General features: G+C 48.3%; 1 protein-coding gene across 4 annotated transcripts in view; it reads right to left on the bottom strand.

The window, feature by feature from the left end:
- The window catches only part of fbln1 (fibulin 1), a 250906-nt gene that overhangs the window by 190234 nt on the left and 35537 nt on the right, over nucleotides 1–25135 (bottom strand). For all 4 annotated transcript variants that reach the window (XM_086008866.1, XM_086008865.1, XM_086008864.1 and 1 more), the window contains 3 exons: nucleotides 24598–24706; nucleotides 15067–15196; nucleotides 4806–4992 (listed from right to left, as the gene is read on the bottom strand). In XM_086008866.1, coding sequence (XP_085864992.1) covers nucleotides 4806–4992; nucleotides 15067–15196; nucleotides 24598–24706 — 426 coding nt within the window. The remainder of the gene's footprint in view (nucleotides 1–4805; nucleotides 4993–15066; nucleotides 15197–24597; nucleotides 24707–25135) is intronic.

Here is a 25135-nt window from a genome sequence, read left to right on the forward strand (position 1 = left end):
GCAGGAAGGGTCGGCCAGCTCGGCGGCCTTCTCCCCAGAGGGAGAGTCCGGCCTCCAGTCAGGAGATGCTCTTCGCCGAGGAGATGGAACGCCTCGAAGACTTGTCCGCGGACTCGGAGCGCCGGCACACGGAGCTCATGGCGGCAGTGGCACGGTTGCCTGAGTCCATCGATTCCCTCTCTCGGAGTGCGGCCGAGTTCGGGCCCTTAGAGGCCACCAGTCGGGCGGAATACCAGGCAGATCTTTCAGCGACTGGCCAGGTGAATAGTGGTGCCGTCCAGTCACTGGCTGCTCTGCTGCGGTCAGTGAACAGGTCAACACGGGCACTCACTGTTGCCACACTCGCTGTGTCAGCCAGGCATTGCCAGGGCACCCGGCGCGCTGCAGCAGCACATCGGTCTGTCCCTCGGCAGATTGGTGCGCATGCTGCAGTGCTGGCCCGGGCGAGTGCCAGTGTCTCAGGCGACCAGCGAGCGCCTGCCATCCGCCAGCTTGCCGCCATTCCTCCAGCCGCCACTGCCACTCCCCCAGTGGAGCTGCCAGGAGCTGCTGCAGCGACTGATGCTGGCCAGCCACAGCTGCAGCAATCAACAGCCGCCCGCTCGACGCCCAGACCTCGACTAGGCCGACCCCCAAAGGCATCTGCCGTCACGACATGTGCCCCTCAGGAGCCTGCCCCCAGCCTTGCAGCAGCCAATGGCCTTACTTTGAGGCGGAGCAGCAGGGCGGGCAGGGGCCACCCAAAGATGGCCAAGGCATCGCCCTAGCGGGCCAAATAGTCGAATGTGTGGCCATTTGTGTTTGTTTCTTGAGGCCGAGAATTGGATGTTTGTTTTTTGAAGGCCGATGATGTGATGTTTGTTTTGGACGAAGGCCGAGAATGACGGCCATTTTAGTTGCCCTATTTTGTTAATCCTCCCCAGGTTGTGGGAGCAAGTAATGTGTTTGAGTGTTTTTTGGGGGTTTCCTCTGTTTTTGGTTTTCATGTGGGAAGGGCCCAGAGTTTGTACAATAAAGCATTTTATTTATTCACATTGTCCATGTTTGATCTTTGAAGTGTTTGTTGCCTTAACCGGCTGAGGGCTTGCGGAGCGGCTGCAATCATGTTCTATCATTGGCACAAGCCATTCCCTGACAGGGGGCCTAGAAGTGACGTTCAATAAGCCGACGACGGGCGGCCCTTGGACCTTGTGCGTCCCTCCTGGGCTGGTACTCCTCGTCCTCATCGTCCTCATGCTCCTCCTGCTCCTCCTCCTGAGGTGGTGGTCCAATGTCAGGTGGCAGTGCCTGAGTCCTGCGGATAGCCAGGTTGTGCAGCATGCAGCAAACGACGACGAATTGGGAGACTCGATCCTGCGAATACTGGAGGGCTCCCCCGGAGCGGTCGAGACAGCGGAACCGTTGCTTGAGCACGCCGATTGTTTGTTCTATGAGGTTCCTCGCCGCTTGATGGCTCTCGTTGTATGCCTCTTCAGCAGGGGTCGTGGGCGCGCGGAGCGGGGTCATGAGCCAGGTACACAAAGGATAGCCTTTGTCCCCGATAAGCCATCCTCTTGGGGGAGGCTGGGCCTGGAACATGTCAGCCACAGTTGTCTGTCGCAGGATAAAGGCATCGTGGCTGCTGCCTGGAAAGCGGGCATTGACAGCTAGGATGCGCTGCCTGTGGTCACACACCAGCTGTACATTGAGGGAATGGTAGCCCTTCCGGTTGCGGTAATCCTCGGCATGCTCAAGAGGTGCCCGCAAAGCCACATGCGTGCAGTCAATGGCGCCCTGCACCATGGGGAAGCCCGCTATTCTTGCAAACCCCACTGCACGCTGCTGCTGCTTGTCCAGGGTCATGGGGAAGGAGATGAATTGATGTCTCCTTCTGAAAAGGGCTTCGGTCACCTGGCGGATGCAGCAATGCACGGCGAACTGGGAGATGTTAGCGATGTCCCCAGTAGCGGATTGGAAGGAGCCGGAGGCATAGAAGTTGAGAGCCACCGTCACCTTCACTGCCACCGACAGAGACGTCCTGCGCATCAGCTGTGGCTGCAGATCTCTCTGAAGCAGCCGGCAGATGTCTGTAACCACCTCCCTTCGGAATCGCAGCCTCCTAACACACATCGCGGCAGACATGGTCAGATAGGAGGTCTGCTGGCGGTATACCCTGCGTGGGTAAGGCCTCAGTTGGCGACGCCTGTTGCCCCCTCTGCGTCTAGCCAGGGCTGCCACTCTCTCACGGCGTCTGTAAGCCCTTCTGGCATAAGGCTGAAATTCAGCGTTGCCACCCAATGCAGCCCCCATTATATGCTGGCAAACACTGAGCTCTGAATGAAGGCTAAGATAATTGGTAAGCTCTGGCCTGAGCCAAAAATACCTGTCCAAGTGTTGGTCCAAACCAGTAAACTCTCCTCCTTGGTCTCTGTCCAAAAAACCGTTGCACAAGAGTGAATGCTGCAAAATGGCTGGCCTTTATACTGCTGGGTAAGTGCCCTTTAATTAGCGCTCCCCCCGGCCCGGCTGGCCTGTGTACCGTTCCACTTCACAGTCGCTCGGGACGCCCGGCGCACAATGGGCCGGCGCGAGTGAAGTTCCGGTTTGGGGCGCACAAAGGGCGTTGCACTATTAAATGACGTCATGATCTGCGCGCGCAGCAGGGCGCGCGCTAAGACTTTGCGCCGGCGCTAAATGTGTCCTGAAGTTGGGGAGAGGCGCAGATCGCGCTGCGCCCGGGCGATAAGCGCCTAGCGCTCGAGATCTACTCCCCCTAAGGCGCTAACGGCTGGCGCGCCCAACTGAATTTCTAGGCCATTGTCTTTAAACTAGTGTAAGATTTTGATAGTGATTTCTGATATTTACCACACCACTGGCTGTATATTTGACTGATGTGTGTAGTCTGCTTTTCCAGCTCTATAAAAGCCCACTTCCAAAGATTCTGCTTTATGTCATTATACATCAGACTTCCCTATATCAAAAAGAGAAGCCCACAGGCAACAATTTTACAACTTTAATATGCACAGGTTTTTTAGTAATCATCACTTAAAGAGAGTGCACAGACAGCAAGACTCCTTCTTCAACAGAAGCCTTGTCTGAGAATTTCAGTCGAGGGAGGCTGTGAGATTCAGCCCTGGGCCACTGTCACATAGCCACTGCTACCAATTGGCAAATGTGGAGTGGGGTGCTCGCCTAACCCCTCAACTGGGGAAGGTGAAAGGAGACCCAGCTGCGAGAGAAGAGGTGAAAGCAAGTTGAAAAGAAAGAGGAAGGTGTACCCTCACCAAAAGATAAATTTTGTTTGGTGCTGGCATCACAGAGACTGACTGTAAGGGAGATCATTTAACATCAGCAGTTTGAAGGTGCACAACCTGCTCAGTGATCGTATCTCTTGGTAATGAGATGTCATTCCATGGTATGTAGACAGATACAGTGGAGCCCATAATTAGCAATTCATTTTATTGCATCACCTGCCGACTACTTGAGAATTTAAAACACACAGTCAATCTATTACAATGGAGGGTTTTTTGTTAAAGGGGCAAGGCAATGATAAAAAATATTCCACAAACTTTTTATTTAGGGAGAGAAGTATTGTTCCTGCTTTGGATTATTAATCTGTTCATAATTTCATCACCATAATGGAAGTGAAGCAGCAATGCATTCTGATTGAATTCATGTAATTAAACATCCTCCAAGAAACATTTCAAAATGTTTCTCAGCAATAATTGCTATTACATGGGGAAATGCAGCAGCAAGTTTGTACAAATGGCACTAAGATGATGAAATAAATCAGTTTTTGATGGTGTCATTTGAGGGAAGAATGTTGGCTCGGATATCAGGAGAACTCCCAGCTCTTCTTCAAAGAGTGCCTTGGGATCGTTAACACCCACCTAAACAACAGAGACGGGCAGGCTCGACCTTGGTTTAACGCCTCACCTGAGTGATGGCGCCTTTTACAATGCTGCACTCTCTCAATACTACACTAAATGGCAGCACTGATTATACATTCCTAGAGCAGGAATTATACATTCCTGAAGCTCAACGAACAGCTCGAGGAACAGCACCTCATCTTTCAATTAGGCACTTTACAGCCTTCTGGACTCAACATAGAGTTCAACAATTTCAGATCATAACCTCGGCCCCTATCATATTTTTTTTTCCACATTTTTTTTTGTTTGTTGGTGTTTTCTTTTCTTCTCTCCCACATGGCAGCTGTCTCTCATTCTGCCAGTGCAATTTACACTTCATCTAGAGCCATCTTTTGTTTCTTAACCTGTCCCATTACCATCTCCTTTTGTCTTGAATATCTGTTAACGTCTCTTAATGTCTCTTAACCTCTTCTGCCTTCTATCCTATCACAGACCTTCCCTTTTGTTCTTTCATCCCCTCCCCCCTTTCCCAGCTCCTACACTTGCTTAAAAATCTGTTCCATTTCCTGCTTTTTTCCAGTTCTGACGAAAGGTCATCGACCTGAAACGTTAACTCTGTTTCTCTCTCCACAGATGCTGCCTGACCTGCTGAGTATTTCCAGCATTTTCCGTTTTTATTCCTAGAGCAGGGATTGAACCCACAACCTTCTAACTCAAAAGATAAGATGCTACCAACTGAGCTAAGATGAGGTGTTTACCAGCAAAAACTCAAAACAAAATAGCAAATATTGCTTAATGCAGACAGTGATTCTTTACTCTTGTTATCATAGCATTCAGCTTGCAATATGTTAATATTTTGCTATCCAGACAAGGCATTCTGACACTCAGCTCAAGGAAATGAGTCATCTTTCTTTATTTATGGCCCCTAGGTTCACTGCTTTCTTCTCTCAATTTTACCTGGACTCTGGTTGTCCATATCTGGGATTGTGTTGTTGCCTGTAGCTGAAATGTTGATGTCTTCTTGTTCTCCTACACAGCATGCCCTGTAGACCTGTCCACACTGGTATCCCAGGGCATGATTTGCTTCACAACTGAGGCCATTGACTTTAGCTCCTTTGCCAAGAAGACAACATTGACAGCATTTCTGTAAAAGAAGGGAGTTAGAGGGAGTGAGAAAGACAAAAATATACATGTTCTCCCCTTAACTAGGGCATTAATTCAGGAAAGGAAGGAAGGGGAAAATGCTGGCTGAATAAAGAAATGAAACGAATAATTGGAAAGTGGTCTAATTGAAATAGGAGTTTAGCAGTGACCAGGGAGCAGATCAGAGAGTTAAAAATGCTGTTAATAGGTCATGGCCATTACTCAGCACTTCTCCACAGTACCTAACTGTGATTGTCAACTCAGCCCCATGTGGTAAATTGAACCAATATCCCTAACAATTCTGTGGTCTCACATGTTTGTGCTCCAATGTACTGTGCCAGTATCCATCTGTGTGGGTAGAATTGAAAAATACTAAGGGGAAAAAAACGTTAGTGGGAGTGGTATATAGACCTCCAAACAGTTGGGGATGGCATTAAAATGGAAATTAAAGAAGCGTGCAATAAGGGCACAGCAGTCATCATGGGTGACTTTACTCTGCATATAGATTGGGCCAACCAAATTAGTAACAATACTGTGGAGGAGGAATTCCTGGAGTGTTTACGGGATGGTTTCCTGGACCAATATGTCGAGGAACCAACCAGAGATCAGGCCATCTTAGACTGGGCATTATGTAACGAGAAAGGATTAATTAGCAATCTTGTTGTACGAGGCCCCTTGGGTCGGAGCGATCATAATATGATCGAATTCTTCATTAAGATGGAGAATGAAGTAGTTGACTCAGAGACTAGGGTCCTCAATTTCAATAAAGGAAACTACGATGGTCTGAGGAGCAAGTTGGGTAGGATTGATTGGGGAATGGCACTCAAGAGGTTGACGGTGGATAGGCAATGGCAAACATTCAAAGACCGAATGGATGAGCTACAGAATTTGTTCATCCCAGTTTGGCATAAAAATAAAACAAAAAAGGTGACTCAACCGTGGCTAACAAGGGAAATTAGGGATAGCATAAGATCCAAGGAGAGGACATATAAATTGGCCAGAAAAAGCAATAATCCTGAGGATTGGGAGCAGTTTAGGATTCAACAAAGGAGGACAAAGGGATTAATTAAGAAAGGGAAAATAGAATATGAGAGTAAGCTTGCAGGGAACATAAAAACTGACTGTAAAAGCTTTTATAGATATGTGAAGAGAAAAAGATTGGTGAAGTCAAGCGTAGGTCCCTTGCAGTCAGAATCAGGGGAATTTATAATGGGGAACAAAGAAATGGCAGACCAACTAAATACATATTTTGGTTCTGTCTTCACAAAGGAGGACACAAATAACCTCCCAGAGATGCCGGGGAACATAGGGTCTGATGAAAGGGAGGAACTGAAAGAAATCAGTATTTGTAGGGAAATGGTGTTAGGAAAATTGATGGGACTGAAGGCCGATAAATCCCCAGGGCCTGATAATCTACATCACAGGTGTGGTAAACCACTGTATTGTATATTGCCACCTCTGGGTGGCGCTGTGTATGGAGGCATGCCTCAGCTGACTCCACCCACCACTGTGTGGGTTTCGTTCAGACTTGTTCAGTCACTCACGAAGAAGCATGGTCTCTTCTTAGCTAATAAAAGCCTTATTCATCTCTTCTTTCGACTCATCATCTCTTCTTCGACTCATCACCTTTTATGAAGTAATTGATAAGCGTATCAATTTTATTAGCTAAAAGTTAAATGGCGACACCTGAGGAGCAACAACAGCAACGGATACAGCAGACATTGCTGAGAGCCCTCAGACCACCACGCCTGGACCTCGACCCTCAAGATGTGGGTGCATCAGCCAAGTTTGAACACTGGCTGAGCTGCTTTGAATCCTTCCTCGCAATCTCACAGGTTACAGAGGAGGATCACAAACTGAAAATTTTGACCGCCCAGGTGAGCCATCAAGTATATATGCTAATCCGGGACTCTAATACGTACGTGGCGGCCCTCGAGCTACTAAAAGGGCAATATACGCGCCCAGTGAACACAATTTACGCCCGACACCTCTTGGGATCCCGCAGGCAGCAACCGGGAGAATCGGTAGGGGCATTTGCACGGGCGCTACTGGCACTCTGCAGAGACTGCGATTGTAAAGCGGTAACGGCTGTGGAGCACGCGCAGGGACTCGCCTGTGATGCCTTCGTCAGGGGCCTCCAGTCAGACCACACCCGGCAGAGACTGCTAGAAAGCAAGGAACCCGACCTGAAGACGGCCATTGCCCTTGCGCTCTCGTTAGAGGAGGCCCACCGAAACCTCGAGGCATACCCCCGTAACGGCGCCGAGACATGGCAATCGAAACCGTGGGACACGGGACCGCCGCCCCCGGCACCAACCGCTGCAGCGACCCAACCGAGACAGCAGCCTCCGGTAAGAACTGCTTCGATGCCCAGTAACCAGGCCCAAAAATGCTATTTCTGTGGCCAGTTAAAACATCCCAGAGCGCACTGCCCAGCTAAGACAGCTACCTGCTCGGGCTGCGGGAAGAAAGGCCATTACGCTAACGCCTGCAAGGGGAAGCCAGCCAGCAGCGCAGCGTGCGGGCCGTGGGAGCAGCCATCTTATCCGCCATTTTGTGTACCCCCGGCCGCATGGCATCCGCCGCCATCGTATCCAACGCACTCAACCGCCATTTCGTCACCGGAACCGACCACCGTCTCGGCGGATGACTATAGTGACTCACTAAGCCACATACTGGCCTCCGTGACGCTGGATCAAGGCCACCCTCACCATCTATCCAGCTCCATGATGGATATCGCGGTAAACGGCCGCGCCACCAGTTGCCTGATCGACAGCGGGAGCACAGAGAGTTTCGTCCACCCCGACACGGTACGTAGCCACTCCCTCACGATTCTGCCAACGCACCATCGCATTTCTATGGCGTCCAAGTCCCAGTCAATGGACATCAGCGGCTACTGTGTGGTGACCCTGTCAGTAGGGGGCACTGAATATCAAAAATTTAAACTGCTAGTCCTGCCCCGTCTTTGCGCTGCCGTCCTGCTAGGGTTGGATTTTCAGTGCCACCTTAAGAGTGTCACACTAGCATACGGTGGACCCCTCCCCCCACTCACAGTCTGCAACCAACAACTTTTAAATCACCCGCTGCAAACCACCTGCAGCCTTTCCACATTAAAAGTCCCCCCCGCTCCCCTGTTCGCTAACCTCACCCGCGACTGTAAACCCATCGCTACCAAAAGCAGGCGGTACAGTGCCGGGGACAGAGCTTTTATCAGCTCTGAGGTGGAGCGGCTCTTGAAGGAGGGCATTATCGAAGGTAGCACTAGCCCCTGGCGAGCCCAGGTTGTAGTCGTTAAAACCACTGCAAAACGCCGCATGGTAATCGACTACAGCCAAACCATAAACCGGTACACCCAGCTGGACGCGTACCCCCTCCCTCGCATATCTGATATGGTCAATCAGATTGCGCAATACAAAGTATTCTCCACCATCGACCTTAAGTCAGCGTACCACCAGCTGCCCATCCGCCATGAGGACCGCCAGTATACTGCCTTCGAGGCAAACGGCCGCCTCTACCACTTCCTTAGGGTCCCCTTCGGCGTCACCAACGGGGTTTCGGTCTTCCAAAGGGAGATGGACCGAATGGTTGACCAGAACGCGCTGCGGGCAACCTTCCCCTATTTGGATAACGTCACCATCTGCGGCCACGACCAGCAGGACCACGACGTTAATCTAGCAAATTTCCTCCGTACGGCCCAACGGCTGAACCTAACGTACAATAAGGAAAAATGTATGTTTCACACCAAGCGCCTGGCCATCCTCGGCTGCGTGGTGGAGAACGGAGTCATCGGGCCCGACCCCGACAGAATGCGCCCCCTAATGGAGCTACCCCTTCCCCACTGCCAAAAAGCACTGAAGAGATGCCTGGGGTTTTTCTCCTACTACGCCCAGTGGGTGCCCCTCTATGCAGACAAAGCCAGGCCCCTCATCAAAGCCACCTCCTTCCCCCTGACACCAGAGGCGTGTGCAGCCTTCACTCTTATCAAGAACGATATCGCGAAGGCCGCAATGCACGCGGTGGATGAGTCCATCCCCTTCCAAGTGGAGAGCGATGCCTCCGACTTTGCCCTAGCTGCGACCCTTAACCAGGCGGGCAGACCCGTGGCCTTTTTCTCAAGGACCCTCCAGGGCCCCGAGACGAGACACTCCTCCGTCGAAAAGGAGGCCCAGGCTATTGTAGAAGCGGTGCGTCACTGGAGGCATTACCTGGCCGGGAAACGATTTACCCTGCTCACTGACCAGCGTTCAGTAGCTTTTATGTTTAATAATAAGCAGAGGGGTAAAATCAAGAACGACAAGATCTTGAGGTGGAGAATCGAACTCTCCACCTACAATTATGATATCTTGTATCGGCCAGGGAAACTCAATGAGCCCCCAGATGCCCTATCACGTGGTACATGCGCCAACGCGCAGAGTGATAGGCTGCAGTCCCTCCACAATGACCTCTGCCACCCGGGGGTCACCAGGTTTTTCCATTTTATCAAATCCCGTAACCTGCCCTACTCCATCGAGGAGGTCAGGACCATGACCAAGAGCTGCCAAATCTGCGCCGAGTGCAAACCGCACTTCTATAGGCCGGACAGAGCAAGCCTGATCAAGGCCACCCGCCCCTTCGAACGCCTGAGCGTCGATTTTAAAGGGCCCCTCCCCTCCGCTGACCGCAATGTGTACTTCCTCAACATAGTTGATGAGTACTCCCGTTTCCCCTTTGCCATCCCTTGCCCAGACATGACCAGTACCACGGTCATCAAGTGTCTGAATGACATCTTCGCTCTGTTCGGGTTCCCCAGCTATATACATAGCGACAGGGGCTCATCGTTCATGAGCGACGAACTTCGGCAGTACCTGCTAACAAGAGGTATCGCCACGAGCAGGACCACCAGTTACAACCCCCGGGGGAACGGCCAGGTGGAAAGGGAGAACGCGACGGTTTGGAAGGCAGTCCTCTTAGCACTAAAATCTAAGGGCCTTCCGACCTCCCGCTGGCAGGAGGTCCACCCTGCAGCGCTTCACTCCATTCGGTCACTGCTTTGTACTGCCACTAATGCGACCCCTCATGAGAAAATGTTCGTTTTTCCCCGGAAGTCTACATCGGGAACCTCGCTACCGGCATGGTTGACTTCTCCTGGGCCCGTCCTACTGCGGAGGCACGTGAGGACGCATAAAACGGACCCCCTGGTCGAGCGGGTGCACCTCCTACACGCCAACCCCCAGTATGCCTGGGTGACATACCCAGACGGGCGGGAGGACACGGTCTCCATACGAGATCTCGCACCCTCGGGTACCCCTGAATTACCACCGTTATCCCCCTTACCACCGTTATCCCCCTTACCACTGTTATCCCCCACCACCCCTCCCAACCCAACCCCTGCAGACGGCATGCCAAAGCCCCAGGAATCTTCGCCAACCACCCAGACACCAGACCCGACGTCGGATGCTGCAACACCACCGCCGCCACCACGACGATCAGGACGTCAGACAAGGCCTCCTGATAGACTTAACTTGTAGTACCCTTCACCCCGCCGGACTTCACATTAAACAAGGGGTGAATGTGGTAAACCACTGTATTGTATATTGCCACCTCTGGGTGGCGCTGTGTATGGAGGCATGCCTCAGCTGACTCCACCCACCACTGTGTGGGTTTCGTTCAGACTTGTTCAGTCACTCACGAAGAAGCATGGTCTCTTCTTAGCTAATAAAAGCCTTATTCATCTCTTCTTTCGACTCATCATCTCTTCTTCGACTCATCACCTTTTATGAAGTAATTGATAAGCGTATCAACAGGGTACTTAAGGAAGTGGCCCTAGAAATAGTAGATGCATTGCTGGTGATCTTTCAGAACTCGAGACTCTGGAACAGTACCCATGGATTGGAGGGTAGCTAATGTTACCCCACTATTCAAAAAAGGTGGTAGAGAAAAAGTGGCGAATTATAGACCGGTAAGCCTGACATCGGTAGTGGGGAAAATGCTAGAGTCCATTATAAAAGATGTAATAGCAGAGCACTTGGAAAGCAGTGACAGGATCGGACAAAGTCAACATGGATTTACAAAAGGTAAATCATGCTTGACTAATCTACTGGAATTTTTTGAGGATGTAACTGGTAAAATAGATAAGGGAGAACCAGTGGATGTGGTGTATTTGGATTTTCAGAAGGCTTTCGATAAGGTCCCACATAAGAGATTAGCGTGCAGAATTAAGCCACATGGGATTGGGGGCAAGGTATTGACTTGGATAGAGAACTGGTTGGCAGACAGAAAGCAAAGAGTTGGAATAAACGGGTCGTTTTCCAAGTGGTAGGCAGTGACTAGTGGGGTACCGCAAGGATCGGTCCTAGGACCCCAGCTGTTCACAATATATATTAATGATCTGGACGAGGGAATTGGATGTAATATCTCCAAATTTGCAGACGACACAAAGCTGGGTGGGAGGGTATGCTGTGAGGAGGATGTCGTGAAACTACAGTACGATTTGGACAGGTTGGGTGATTGGGCAGAAACATGGCAAATGCACTATAATGTGGATAAATGTGAGGTTATCCACTTTGGTGGCAAAAACAGGAAGGCAGATTATTATTTGAATGGCAATAGATTGGGAGAAGGGGAAGTGCAAAGAGACCTGGGTGTTCTTGTGCACCAGTCGCTGAAGGTAAGCATGCAGGTGCAGCAGGTGGTTAAGAAGGCAAATGGTATGTTGGCCTTCGTAACAAGAGGGTTCGAGTACAGGAACAAGGATGTCTTGCTACAGTTGTACAGGGCCTTGGTGAGACCGCACCTTGAGTATTGTGTGCAGTTTTGGTCGCCTTACCTGAGGAAGGACGTTCTTGCCATGGAAGGAGTGCAGCGAAGATTCACCAGGCTGATACCTGGGATGGCAGGAATGACGTATGAGGAGAGATTGTGTCGATTGGGCTTATACTCACTGGAGTTTAGAAGATTGAGAAGGGATCTCATCGAAACCTATAAAATTCTGTCAGGCCTGGACAGACTAGATGCAGGAAGGATGTTTCTGATGGCCGGGGAGTCCAGAACCAGGGGTCATAGTCTAAGGATAAGGGGTAAGCCATTTAGGACTGAAATTAGGAGGAATTTCTTCACCCAGAGAATGGTGAACCTGTGGAATTCTCTGCCACAGAGGGCGGTGGAGGCCAGTTCATTAAATATATTCAAGAAGGAGTTGGATATATTTCTTAAGGCTAAAGGGATCAAGGGATATGGGGAGAAGGCAGGGACTGGGTACTGAATTTGGGTGATCAGCCATGATCTCATTGAATAGCGGAGCAGGCTCGAAGGGCCGAATGGCCTACTCCTGCTCCTATCTTCTATGTTTCTATGTTTCTATGTTGTAAGTGCTTTCACAAAATTGAATGAAATTATTTTATTTGTAACTAAAGAGATGTATATGTCCATTATTGTTACTACACAGGAGTGCTTTGGGGCTTTTAAAAGTTACTGCAGGAGTTTGCTGAGTTAACTGAGCAAAGGCAACAACGGGGTGCTATAATTGACCTCAACATGTCCAGATTAGGGACTGGGGTTAAGTTTGGAGTGGAGTGGAGGGAAGAAAAACTAATTAGCTGGAAATTGCACTCCTAGTCATTATGCAGCAACCCCTGCTGTTGCTGTGCTCCTTCTATAAACTGAAAGTTGTCTTCACTTTAAATATTCAATGAAGACTCAATTTAAATATTCATTTCATAAACAATTCAAGGTGGAAGAGAAAGGAAGACAGAGAATTGCTTCTATAATTTTTTGCTTCTATAATTTTTTTGTTCCCTACCCACCCCCCAAAAAAGTTTTGAATTTTTTTATTCCAGTCTTGCTAGACTCCTTGTGCCACTCATCTCATCTGAAACGACTAGAATTTTAGCCTAAAAAAGTTAGCTTCAAGCAGGTTGCAATCTACATGAGTTGCCTTGAATTCTTACTTTATGCCAAAACATAATCTTTAACATATGGATAATGCTTTGGCTTTAACCATGATGTAATCATTACTGAGCTTACTGAGATATGGACCACTTTTTAAAATAAATTTTAACTGAAAAAACTGTACAAAGCCACCAGGCATAATTGAGCAGTGGAGTCAGGGCCTAGAAATTTGATAGCAAAATACTGCAGATGCTGGAAATCCGAAATAACAACAGAAAATGCTGGAAAAACTCAGCAGGTCAGGCAACATCCGTGGAGATAAATTTGAGTTGACATTTCGGGTCGAAACCCTTCTTCAAAACTGGAAAGAAAAGAAAATACTTTCAGTCTCCCTTCTCGTGTTTGATCAGGTATCTGCTCTTTTGTTCGATCGCAGCCTTGCCTTCGATCTATTTTCTTTTCTTTCCAGTTTTGAAGAAGGGTTTCGACCCGAAACGTCAACTCAAATTTCTCTCCACGGATGTTGCCTGACCTGCTGAGTTTTTCCAGCATTTTCTGTTGTTATTCCTAGAAATTTGATGGTGCCCTGCCTGTTCTTCAGGCGCAAAACAGGCATCTCAGCACCCAATATGGTGGGCGGGGCATCTCAGCACCCAATATGGTGGGCAGGGCATCTCAGCACCCAATATGGTGGGCGGGGCATCTCAGCACCCAATATGGTGGGCGGGGCATGCACACTCATTACGTGTCAGAATTGTGTCACTCACCATATAGGTAAAGGCAGAAAAAGAGGTGCCCAGGGCCCTCGCCTGAAACAAGCATTAGGCCCTTTGCATATACAAATAGGGGGCCCTCATGCCTGTTTGAGGCCCCCTTTGCAAAATTGAGCTGCCCTGAATGCAGCCAGCCCAGGAAAATGTGGACAACATTCAGGCTTGGGTTAATAAGTGGCAAGTAACATTTGGTCCATACAAGCGCCAGATAATGACCATCCCCAACAAAAGAGAGCTTAATCAACACCCCTTGACATTCAATGGCATTACCAACAACATCCTGGGGGTCACCATTGACCAGAAACTCAACTGGACCAGCCACATAAATGAGGTGGCTACTAGAGCAGGTCAGAGGCTGGGTATTCTGTGGCAAGTGGCTCACCTCCTGACTCCCCAAAGTCTCTCCACCACCTACAAGGCACAAGTTAGGAGTGGAATACTCTCCATTTGCCTGGATGGGTGCAGCTGCAACAACACTCAAGAAGCTCAACACCATCCAGGACAAAGCAATCCACTTGATCTGCACCCCATCTACCAGCTTAAACATCTACTTCCTTCACCACCTGCGCTCCGTGGCTGCAGTGTATACGATCTACAGAATGCACTGCAGCAAGTCTCCAAGACTTCTTCAGCAGCACCTCCCAAGCCCGTGACCTCCACCACCTAGTTGGACCAGAGCAGCAGGTTCATGGGAACACCATCACCTCCAAGATCCCTTCCAAATCACACACCATCCCGACTTTGACATATATTTCCATTGCTTCATTATCGCTCGATCAAAATCCTAGAAGTCCCTACCAAATAGCTGTGTGGGAGTTCGCCACACGGACTACAGCAGTTCAAGAAGAAGGCCCACCACCAACTACTCAAGGGAAACTAGGGATGGGCAATAAATGTTGGCTTTGCCAGCAATGCCCATATCTCGAGCATTAATGCATTTAAAAAAGCATACGGCCTAACCAGTGCTCCTTAAAGGGACTGCTGGTCGCTGCAAAAAAGCTAAGTTTAAAAAAATACTTATCTGAATGTGGTGTCAGGAACAGCAGTGATTCTCCTCCTGAATCCACTGCAGAGCTGAAGACTGTTGCTGGATCCTGCTCAGCCCCTCCAGATTGCCCCCTCACTCCTAATTGCTTCCCCTCTCTCCCAGGACCTACCCGAGGGCCGCTGTCGGCGATGTAGCAGCCCGAAATTTAAATCCTCTTCACCGGCAAGCTGCTTGGGGATGCCCAGCAGGCATCTGCAGCTTACAGGTCTCATGTAAATAAGACCCGAAGCCCAATATTGGGTGTGCCTCCGACGCAGACAGGCATAAACCAATTTCTAGGCCAAAGTTTTTAATTGACAGCGAATAAAGTTCAACATCCTTTGTGAAACATTGTGTACTAGATATTCCATTGTACATCAAGGCATTTGGAAGGAAAAATATGTATTACCTTTACAGCGTTGCATTCACCTATAACAGTGACGTGTGCCTCACATGCTTGGTTCTCGCTGGCCAGGTTTATACCATTTGTGCAGTGGATTTCCTCCAGCTTTACCCGGCAGCATTGTTCCTGTGCTATTCTGCAATGCGGAATGTGAGAAATTTCAATCTTCTTACAAAACAGGAAACAGAGGTAAAAGTCAGCCAAGTCTCGGAAGTATTTTGCAGCTTCAATTATATTAACGAGGCATGTTAAGGATTGATCAATGCCACATGTTACTCTGTGTAAGGGAAAGATTACTAAAACAAAATGAAATTTACTGACAGTAGCACTGTACTAAATGTGAGCTTTCAGAAAGAAAAAACTATTGAAGAGATAAGAAAATGGAGCTGTCAGATTTGAGGAAGAAAATGGAGCTGTAACGATTTGGGGGAAAAGCAAGTAAACTAATAAAATAAATCAAAAAAGTTAACAGTCAATAGTTGCTTTCTGACCATTTCTTTTTCCGGTTTCCCTGAGTTGCACACTATTTCTGGCTGAGCTGGTATCAGGTGTCCCATTTCCAGCTCTCTGCCAATGCCATTGTGTAACCAGTCACCAGGAGGCCAACCAAAGCAGCCCAAGGTGATAAGCCCTCCAATATTCTCTACCTCTATATTTGGGGGGAATACAAGTACTAGCTTAAAAACAGTTCCTCAGCACACACACACAAACCCTGGCCAACATTTTTCCATTTCAGAACCCAAGGACCAATCCTGCTATAATGTGAAAGGTAAGGTATGCACAAAGTGGAGTCGATTTGGACTTTGTACGATAGTGTAAAACTAGTGATCGCAAAGTGGCAGCTCGTGTTACATCTCTCCGATTTTTATTTCCATTTAAATCAATGTAAAACGGGCTACAGATTCGCTGTCACCGGTTTTACACTAGTGTACAAAATCAAAATCTACCCCAGTGTCCTTTGAAGTGCAATAATTTGGTGCATTAGCATTAACGGACATTTGCAAATCTTTGCTCACGTTCTTAAAATTCCTCCAGCAAGCAATCCAGTTTAACATAAAAACCCTGCATTCCTAGAAATGGCACACCAAGGCTGAGCCAGTCAATAACATTGTAGCTTGCTGGAGAAGCGCAAGATGGCTGTGTTGTGATTAATGGTTTCAGCCTGATTTATACATATGCCCCTGTAATTTCCACAGGGGTTCTCCCAATCTCCCAGCGTACATTTGGTGTAAATACCATTTCTCCAGGGTTTCTGACCAAGTTACAGCAGATGGTCAGGAGATCACCATCAAAGTTCTACCTGTGCTTTTCATTTCAAGCCCAAACCAGATCTATTCTATCCCCATAATGCACTATGAGGTATGTATATACATGCAAGATGTCATCAGCTGTTCGTAGTTATCTGTTTTAAATTTCCCAACTATCGCCATTTCACATTGACAGTCAGTGTTTCTTCAACCCTGTCAGCATATCATGATAGCCCTTGGAAAACAGTGTTTTGTAGTCCACGGCCTTTTTTGTAAAAGTAGTCCCAGAATGCAGCAACGTTTTATTGCGCACCTACATAAATCTGCAGTTTCATGCATGCCAGAACACCATGAAACTCCATGCACATGCACAAATTGTAGCTATTTCAGGTTACTGAGCTGCCCAGTTGTTAGATCCGTGGTTCAGTGGATAAATAATTACACGGATGCTGTACATAAACAAATAACAGGTCTTTACTGGAGGAGGGTAATCTCTAGACTGGGGTACAGAGGCATGCGCACAGCTTATATACCGGTGTGGTCACTGCCGGTACTACAGTATACAGGAGCTGTAAAAAGTAGTTCTGACTTAAAGCACATACACTACAATTCCTCCCTTTTTAGATTAATAATACCCCCTTAATATTCAAATAACAATTACATTTTTACATGTACATTCAATAACAAAAGTCCATTTATAGATTCAGTCTTTGGGGCGGCTTCCTGACTCTTTCAGGATAGCGCCTTTCCGGAGGTTCTTGTTCTTGGTGTAGAGGTGATTCTGACCCCCTTTCATCGGGTAGTTCATCGGGTTCCACTGCTACTGGGTCTGAAGTAAATACTACCGGTGTGTCGGGTTCATCCCCAGGTACTCGAGACATGGGGTTGACACATTCCTGTGATGCTAAGATCTGATCGACGTGGCATCTCACAATGTTCTCCCTGACATCCACTGTGTACATTAATGGCCCCTGCCTTGTACATATCGTTCCGGGTTGCCACTTCTCTGTTCGATAGTCCCGGGCCAAGACTGGTTGCCCTACATTGAAGCTCCTTGTCGACTTCTCGTTGATGTGCTGGAATTGTTTGTCCTCAACATTTCTTCGCACATTTGGTCTGAGCAAGTCCAGACAAGATCTCAACCTTCGGTTAAAGAACATCATGGCCGGGGTCTGGTTGTTAACTGCATGTGTCGTGTTTCGGTAGGCTAATAAGAAATTGTCCATCTTATGCTGTAGTGGAATTTCCTCATCGCACATGGTCTTTATCGCCTTCTTAAAGGTTTGTATGAACCTCTCAGCCAATCCATTGGTGGCTGGATGATACGGGGCGGATGTGTAATGCCTTACCCCATTCCTTTTCATGAATTTTTGGAACTCGTCGGACACAAACTGTGGTCCATTATCAGAGCAGATCTACTCTGGCAACCTGTTTCTGGCAAATATGGTCCGTAGGACTGCAATCGTTTTCTCTGTAGTGGTTGAAGACATCTTTATCACCTCAGGCCACTTTGAATGAGCATCCACTGCTATTAAGAACATTGAGTCCATGAATGGACCAGTGAAATCAATGTGCACCCGTTGCCATGGAGAGGAGGGCCACTCCCATGGGTGTAGAGGGGCATGTGGTGGTGCATTTTGGACCTTCTGGCATCCTAAGCAGCTCTTAGTTAGGTCTTCGATTTGTTAATCGATTCCCGGCCACCACACATAAGCCCTAGCTAGGCTTTTCATTTTCACTCCCCCCAGATGACCTTCATGTAGCTCATTTAGCACTCTCTTCCTTAACTTGGGTGGAATCACCACTCTGGATCCACACATCACTGTCCCCTGGCATACTGACAGCTGTTCTCTTCTGGATGAGAATGCTGGCAACAGTGAGTCGCCATGTGTTGGCCATCCCCTCACCGTCAATTCATATACCCGTGACAGCGTCGGATCATTGCGGGTCTCCTTCTCTATATCCGCGTTTGTTACTGGCAATCGTTCAATTATCGACGAATAAAATATCTCGATAGGGTCCACGGCTGGTGCTTCCTCCACAGTAGGCAGTGGCAGGCGCGATAGCCCATCAGCGTTCCCATGCTGTCTCGTGCCTTTATATTCTATTTCATATTGATTCGCCCCTAGAAACAGGGACCATCTTTGTAACCGCTGTGCAGTCATTACTGGCACGCCCTTCTTAGGGTTAAAGATGGAGACAAGTGGTTGGTGGTCAGTCAGCAAGGTGAACTTCTGTCCATGCAGATAGTGGTTGAATTTTTTTACTCCCCATACTAGGCTGAGGGCCTCCCTGTCAATCTGGGCATAGTTGCGCTCGGCTGAGGTTAGTGACCGAGACGCAAAGGCTACTGGCCTCTCCAACCCGTCTGGGAATTTGTGCGACAGCACCGCTCTAATGCCGTAGGGTGATGCATCACATGCCAAACGAATTGGTAGTGCTGGGTTGAAATGGGCCAACACCTCTTTTGATGTGATCAATTCTTTACACTTCTGGAAAGCTCGTCTACGTTCGTCATCCCACTTCCATGGTACTCCTGTTTGCAGTAGGGTGTTCAGCGGGTGTAATACCATAGACAAATTTGGTAAGAACTTGTGGTAATAGTTTACCAGCCCGAGGAATGACCTCAGTTGTGACACATTTTCCGGTGCTGGAGCCTTGACTACTGCCTCTATCTTGTCAGGGGACTTATGTAACCTCTCTTCATCGATGACGTGGCCACAATACGAGATCTGTTTCTGGAAAAACTCGCACTTGTGGCGATTAGCTCGTAGCCCATATTCCTTTAATCTGGCGAGCACCTTCTCCAAGTTAGCGAGGTGATCACCGTCATTTTCGCCCGTGACCAAGATGTCGTCCAAATAACACTGGGTCCCTGGAATCCCTTGCAGGACCTGATCCATCGCCCTTTGCCAGATAGCCGGAGCCGAGGCTACTCCAAACACCAGCCGGTTGTATTGATAGAGACCTTTATGGGTGTTGATCGTAAGGTAATGTTTCGAAGCTTCTACTACCTCCATTTGCAAGTACGCCTGGTCTAGATCAATTTTGGTGAAGCGTTTACCACCAGATAGCGAGGCGAAAATATCTTCAATTCGTGGAAGCGGATATTGCACCGTGTGAAGGACTGGGTTCACAGTCACCTTAAAATCCCCACAGATGCGGACCTTCTTTGGTTCCCCAGGCGTATTACTCAGCGACCTCTTCATTACAGGAACGATGGGCGTACTCCTGAACGTTCCAACCCTTCCAGCTCTGCTTCAACCGCTGGTCTGATTGCATAAGGCACTGGTCTGACCTTCAGAAACTTTGGGCATTACATATATATCCATTTTAGGTATTTCCTGACCTTTATATGTCACTTTCACCCTTATTTTTCCTTTGGGGTAGACTTTTTGCCCCGTATACGTCTTCAAGACAATCTCTGTAGCTTTCAAGGGTATGTGTGAAAATAGCCGCTTGTAGTCTCTTTGATTTATGACTGTTAGAGCTGACCCTGTGTCCAATTCCATTTCCACTTGGACTCCGTCTATCTTGAGTGTAACCCAGATAGTCTGGTGATCCTCCATTTCGGTTACATTATATAGTTTCAGACAACCCAGCTCTTTGCTTCCGGATTCTGTGTCACTTTTCTGTTCGTCTGAACCACTGTCCATCACCTGGTGTACCTTTTTGTACTTCTCCTGTGGAGATTTCTTACTGTTGGTTTTCTTCCCAGACCTGCAGACTCTTGCTATGTGTCCTGCTTTCCCACACTGTCTGCACACTTGGTCCTTGAACCAACAATCTTTCTGGTCATGTGTTGTTCTGCCGCAGCGATAGCACTTCCCTGTTCCATAGGTCATTTCGTTGGTGCCATATTCTTGTGGTCTCCGTTGTATCTCTGCAGCGCCCCTTGCGGCTGCTTCGTGTGATACTGCCATACTGAAAGCTTTGTCCAGCGTAAGGTCCTTTTCTGATAGAAGCCGTTTCTGGGTTCCTTCACTTTGTAGCCCACACGCAAACTTGTCCCTTAACGTGTCTGCTAGTCCCGCTCCAAACTGGCAGTATTTCGATAGCTTGCGCAGTTCCGTTAGGTACTCAGCATTGCTTTCGTCTTTCTGTTGGTTCCTTTTATGGAACTTATATCGTTCTGCTATCAGCAGCGGTGTGGGGTTTAAGTGGTCCTGTAGGATTTCTACTATGCTTTCAAAATTCTTGTTTACCGGCTTCTCTGGGGTTATTAGATTTCGCAGTAACCCATAAGTTTTTGCACCCATGGAATTTAACAGAACCAGTGCTTTATTAGCATCTGGCACTTCATTCGTCCTGCAGTACACCTCAATACGTTCCACATATGTCGCCCAATCTTCGACTTCATTGTCGAACGTAGAGATACTGCCACTCTTCGGCATCCTTGGGTGTGCGTTAACTATCACCAATGGCGCCTCCCGCGCTTCCCCTTCTTCTCCGCTGGCACAAAATGGCGTCTCCCGCGCTTTCCTTCCTTCCCGCACTCGCCCGTCTTCTCCGCTGTGGCTTCACAAAATGGCGTCTCCCGCGCTCTTCCTTCTTCTCCGCGGCTCAATGGCGTCTCCCCTTGCTTCGCCCCGCGGACCCTGATCAGCCCGTGATCCCTGGCTGTGCTCTGCGCGTTCTTCTCTTGATATTTGTCGACACCGCTCAGTCTAGAACCCGGCTGTTTCTTACCCTCTCTCTCTCCGGTTTGCAGTATTTTTCCTCGACGCCGCTCGGTGATCAACCCCCGGCTGCGCCCTGCTCTCTTCACCCTCTTTCTTACCCCATCGACGCTGCCCGGCTCTCTCTCTCTGCCGTCGGTCGGCTCCAGCCGCCGCTGCTCGGGAAGGGTCTGCTCTGGACCTGTCGTCGGTCTCTTACTGCTCGTTGTGGCTGGGGAACCAAGCTCGGTTCTTCACAGCCTCCCCAGCGAAGTTGGATCTCTGCCTGACTGCTGGGCAGTTGCTCGCGGTCGACGCCCGGTGTTCCTGGACTCGAATATATATTTTTTTATGTTGCAGGTAGATTCGCATCAACACTCGTCGCCACTGTTAGATCCGTGGTTCAGTGGATAAATAATTACACGGATGCTGTACATAAACAAATAACAGGTCTTTACTGGAGGAGGGTAATCTCTAGACTGGGGTACAGAGGCATGCGCACAGCTTATATACCGGTGTGGTCACTGCCGGTACTACAGTATACAGGAGCTGTAAAAAGTAGTTCTGACTTAAAGCACATACACTACACCAGTGCTCAATAATCACTAGCTCACTGAACCGGGGACCAGAAATCCGATGGCTATATGAGCAAGGCAAGTCAGAAGTCGGCAGTGAAGGGTGGTGGGAGAAAGGCCTACCCAGTGGACTGCAGCAGGCCGCAGTTTATTTTGTGGCACCAGGCAGAGCATTCTTGCTGCTCCTGCAGCCCCCACTAAAATTCCCCCCAAAAAGTGTTCCAGGCCACATTAGGAGCAGTCTCCAGTGGTCCCTTTAAGGCTGCTCACAGCCTGGTACAAATGTGTGGAGTGTCCTTGGTACATGCTCTACCATTAGCATTTGAAAATTGCAAGCACGCATTAGCATCTCATCTGTTTCAGGAAGGAGTGCTGGGCGATCATTTACAGGCCCAACTGAAAATTGCATTAGGCGAGCTTTGGCCAACCAAGGGGTGGCTGCTGTTTCCCTGCCATTTTCAACTGCCAGAAGCCTTGTAAATGGGGCGGGTGACAGTTCAAAATAGGCCCTTTATGTTTTGGAGGAATAAAATTGCTTTAATGGCCCCGATATTTACAGGTGACAGGGAGGGATATTTGTGGGGGCTCTTGTTTGTGGGGGGAGACTGGGAAATCCCAGGGAGGCAGAATTTAACGGCAGGACCATATTATCATTTCTTTCTTCTGTTTCCCGTTGGAGACAGTCCCCGGCAATCAGGAAAGATTGAGGCTTGGAGTGGTGGGAGGATTGACCGATCGCAGGGCAGGCCGGAGATCGGGGGTTGGGTCGCCGATCGCAATAATGAGGATAGGCCGCGATCTGCAGGCCGAAGGTTTGCTTGATGGGTCGGGGTGGGAGGGGCAGCACTCCTGCTCCTCCTGGCCCACAAGGAGTGCTCTAAAAAGCACCTGCCTTCTGCAGCCAGCTGCTCCCGTCTCCATTTAGTTGCCAGGTTTCACGAGCCCCGGAAAACCCGATTGATTGGTTTAAATATTATAATGATGAAGTGTCCCGCCTCTCCAAGACAGGGCAGTCATATGGCACACTACTTGCTCCGCAAAAATGGTGGCAGATTGGGGTCACGATCCCCGTTTTTTAATTTTTAATCCCCGGCCCTCTCCTGCCCGTCCTGGGGGGTTAATGTCGACCCCAATATCTGCGTATGGCAAGATTTTTGTACTGAGTTACAGACCCTGTGTAACTACTTGTTTTCACATCTCAGGGCCATTCTTGAGTTGCCAAATTTTTAGAGGCTGTTGCTATTTTGCTAGGTTGGCATATTTGCTGTTTTGTTCCTTGTGAGCCAAACAGATGGAACAGCACAGATATCGAACAGCAGAAAATACAGTGTGAAGGTGAATGAACTGCAACAGCATATGGCATCGCAGAACCGTGGGATGCACCAAACATGCGGCTTGGCGCTTCCGCACAAGGGCAGGGAAGGGCAAGAGTTAGGTAGGACGTCACCCTCCTCCCAGGCCATTCTCACACACGTCATTGCAGACATGAAGGGAGCTGTGTGTGGCACATTGTGTCCCAGTTAGAGGATAAATAATTCAAAAATCAAAAACAGGGTGTAAAGCTTCACACACTTCAGATGCGGTGGTGGACATGACTTGATCTGAAGAGCCTCACACTTTGGCAGCACATTCTATAACATGACTCAACAGCTTCGGCAACTAACGACACCCATGAGAAAGTCTTCTAACATTTACCCCCACCCCCCCTCACACCCCTCTCCCCCGCCCCCCATTGCAGGGTCAAACCCTCTAATGTGTATTCCTAAAATGCTTTGGTAATTAGATTTTATAATGGAGCCACTTCAAAAGGTCACTCCTCAAAAGCATCACTCCAGGGTGCCACTAAAGCTCAAGGGTTAAGGACAACTATTTCCTGAAAAAAGGTTAACACATGCTTTCAACCTCAAACTGTTTCAACTCTACAGCACACACAAGACACATTATTTCCTGTTTTTGCTGGTCTTTGTGTCCGCACCCCATTACAGCCCTTAAGGCATTTCCTGTGTTTCTCAATAGTATCTCCTCCTCCTCCTTCCCCCACCCCCCCACCCTCCATCAGCATCATTCACACTCACATACAGACACACACAGATTGTGGGTTTCAGAAACCATCATCAGTGCCAAAAAATGTCAGTGGGAGTTCTAACATTCTTAAAAGTAAATAGCTGTCACACAGTGTCTAAATTCAATGGATCTGCAGCAGAATTCATGTAAAGCACCCAGGTTGTCACATCGGTGAAGGGGGAGTTCAGAACAGACTACAGTGAACAAAAATAATGGCAGAAATATGATTCTGTCATGATCTTTACGGAAATTTAGTTAGCAAGCATTTAAAAACAAAATCTGAATCTAAAACTTTTAGCTGGCTATAAAACTCCAATATACTAATTGCAAAAGTTGATTTTCTATCTTCAATATTGCAAATCTGCAAAAGTGTTTATTGATAGGAATTTTTTTGCAAAATAGATTTTTCAAGTAACAAATAAATTAAATGTTGCACTTTCTAGTGTGTCATTTGGCACTTTTGTCACAAAGCAAGCTCCCACAAACAGCAATGTGATAATGACCAGAAAATCTGGGTTTTGTTATGTTGATTGAGGGATAAATATTGGCCAGGACATCAGGGATAACTTTCCTGCTCTTCTTCAAAATAGTGCCGTTGGATCATTTCCATCCACCTGGGAGGACAGACGGGGTCTCGCTTTAACATCTCATCCAAAAGACAGCACCTCTGACAGTGCAGCACTCCCTCAGTACCACACTGGAGTGTCAACCTAGATTTTTGTGCTCAAGTCTCTGGAGTGGGACTTGAACCCACAACCTTGTAACTCAGAGGTAAGACAGCTACCAACTGAGCCACGGCTAGGGTGTGAGGAAGCTCGAGTGGAGCATAAACACCGGCACAAACTAGTTGGGCTGGATGGCCTGTTTCTGGGCTGTAAATTCTATGTATTTCTCTGTAATTTTTACACTTACATTAAAACAGCAGTTCAAACGGGTGCACAGATTACAAATCATTTGCATTAAAGGCAGCTTTCAGGATGTTTGATAATATACCTGCAAAATGTCTCTTCTAGAGTATAGGGCAGAGAAGCACACTCCTCTTTCTCAGAGGCCCACTCAAATCCATTGGAACAACAGGCATCAATCGAACTCTGCACCGTCACTGCGAGAAAAGATAAATCAAACAATCAGCTGCATGAACAGAATGGCTTTCTCTTTTAGAAAGTGCAGCAGTGTTTTCTTTTTCCTGGCCAGATATGTGTAAGCAATATTTGATTACCAGCCTAGAGTATTCCACATTTCAACTGTGCTGCATCTATGCCAAGGAAAGCACAAAATGTAAGCAATGATATAATTGCAAAATACTGCGGGTGCTGGAAATCTGAAACAACAAAAGAAAATGCTGGAAACACTCAGCAGGCCAGGCAGCATCCGTGGAGAGAGAAACAGAGTTAACGTTTCAGGTCTGGGACCCTTCATCAGAACTGGAAAAAGCTGGAGATGTAACAGATATTAAGCAGGTGCAGAGACAGGGTGGGGGGGGTTAGGAGGGGAGGAAGAAATAGAAAGAAGATCCTGTACTTTTGTAAGA

This window comes from Somniosus microcephalus, chromosome 16, assembly GCF_052327205.1.
Source record: "Somniosus microcephalus isolate GS21.2 chromosome 16, FLI_Smic_1.0, whole genome shotgun sequence".
Lineage (NCBI taxonomy): Eukaryota > Metazoa > Chordata > Chondrichthyes > Squaliformes > Somniosidae > Somniosus > Somniosus microcephalus.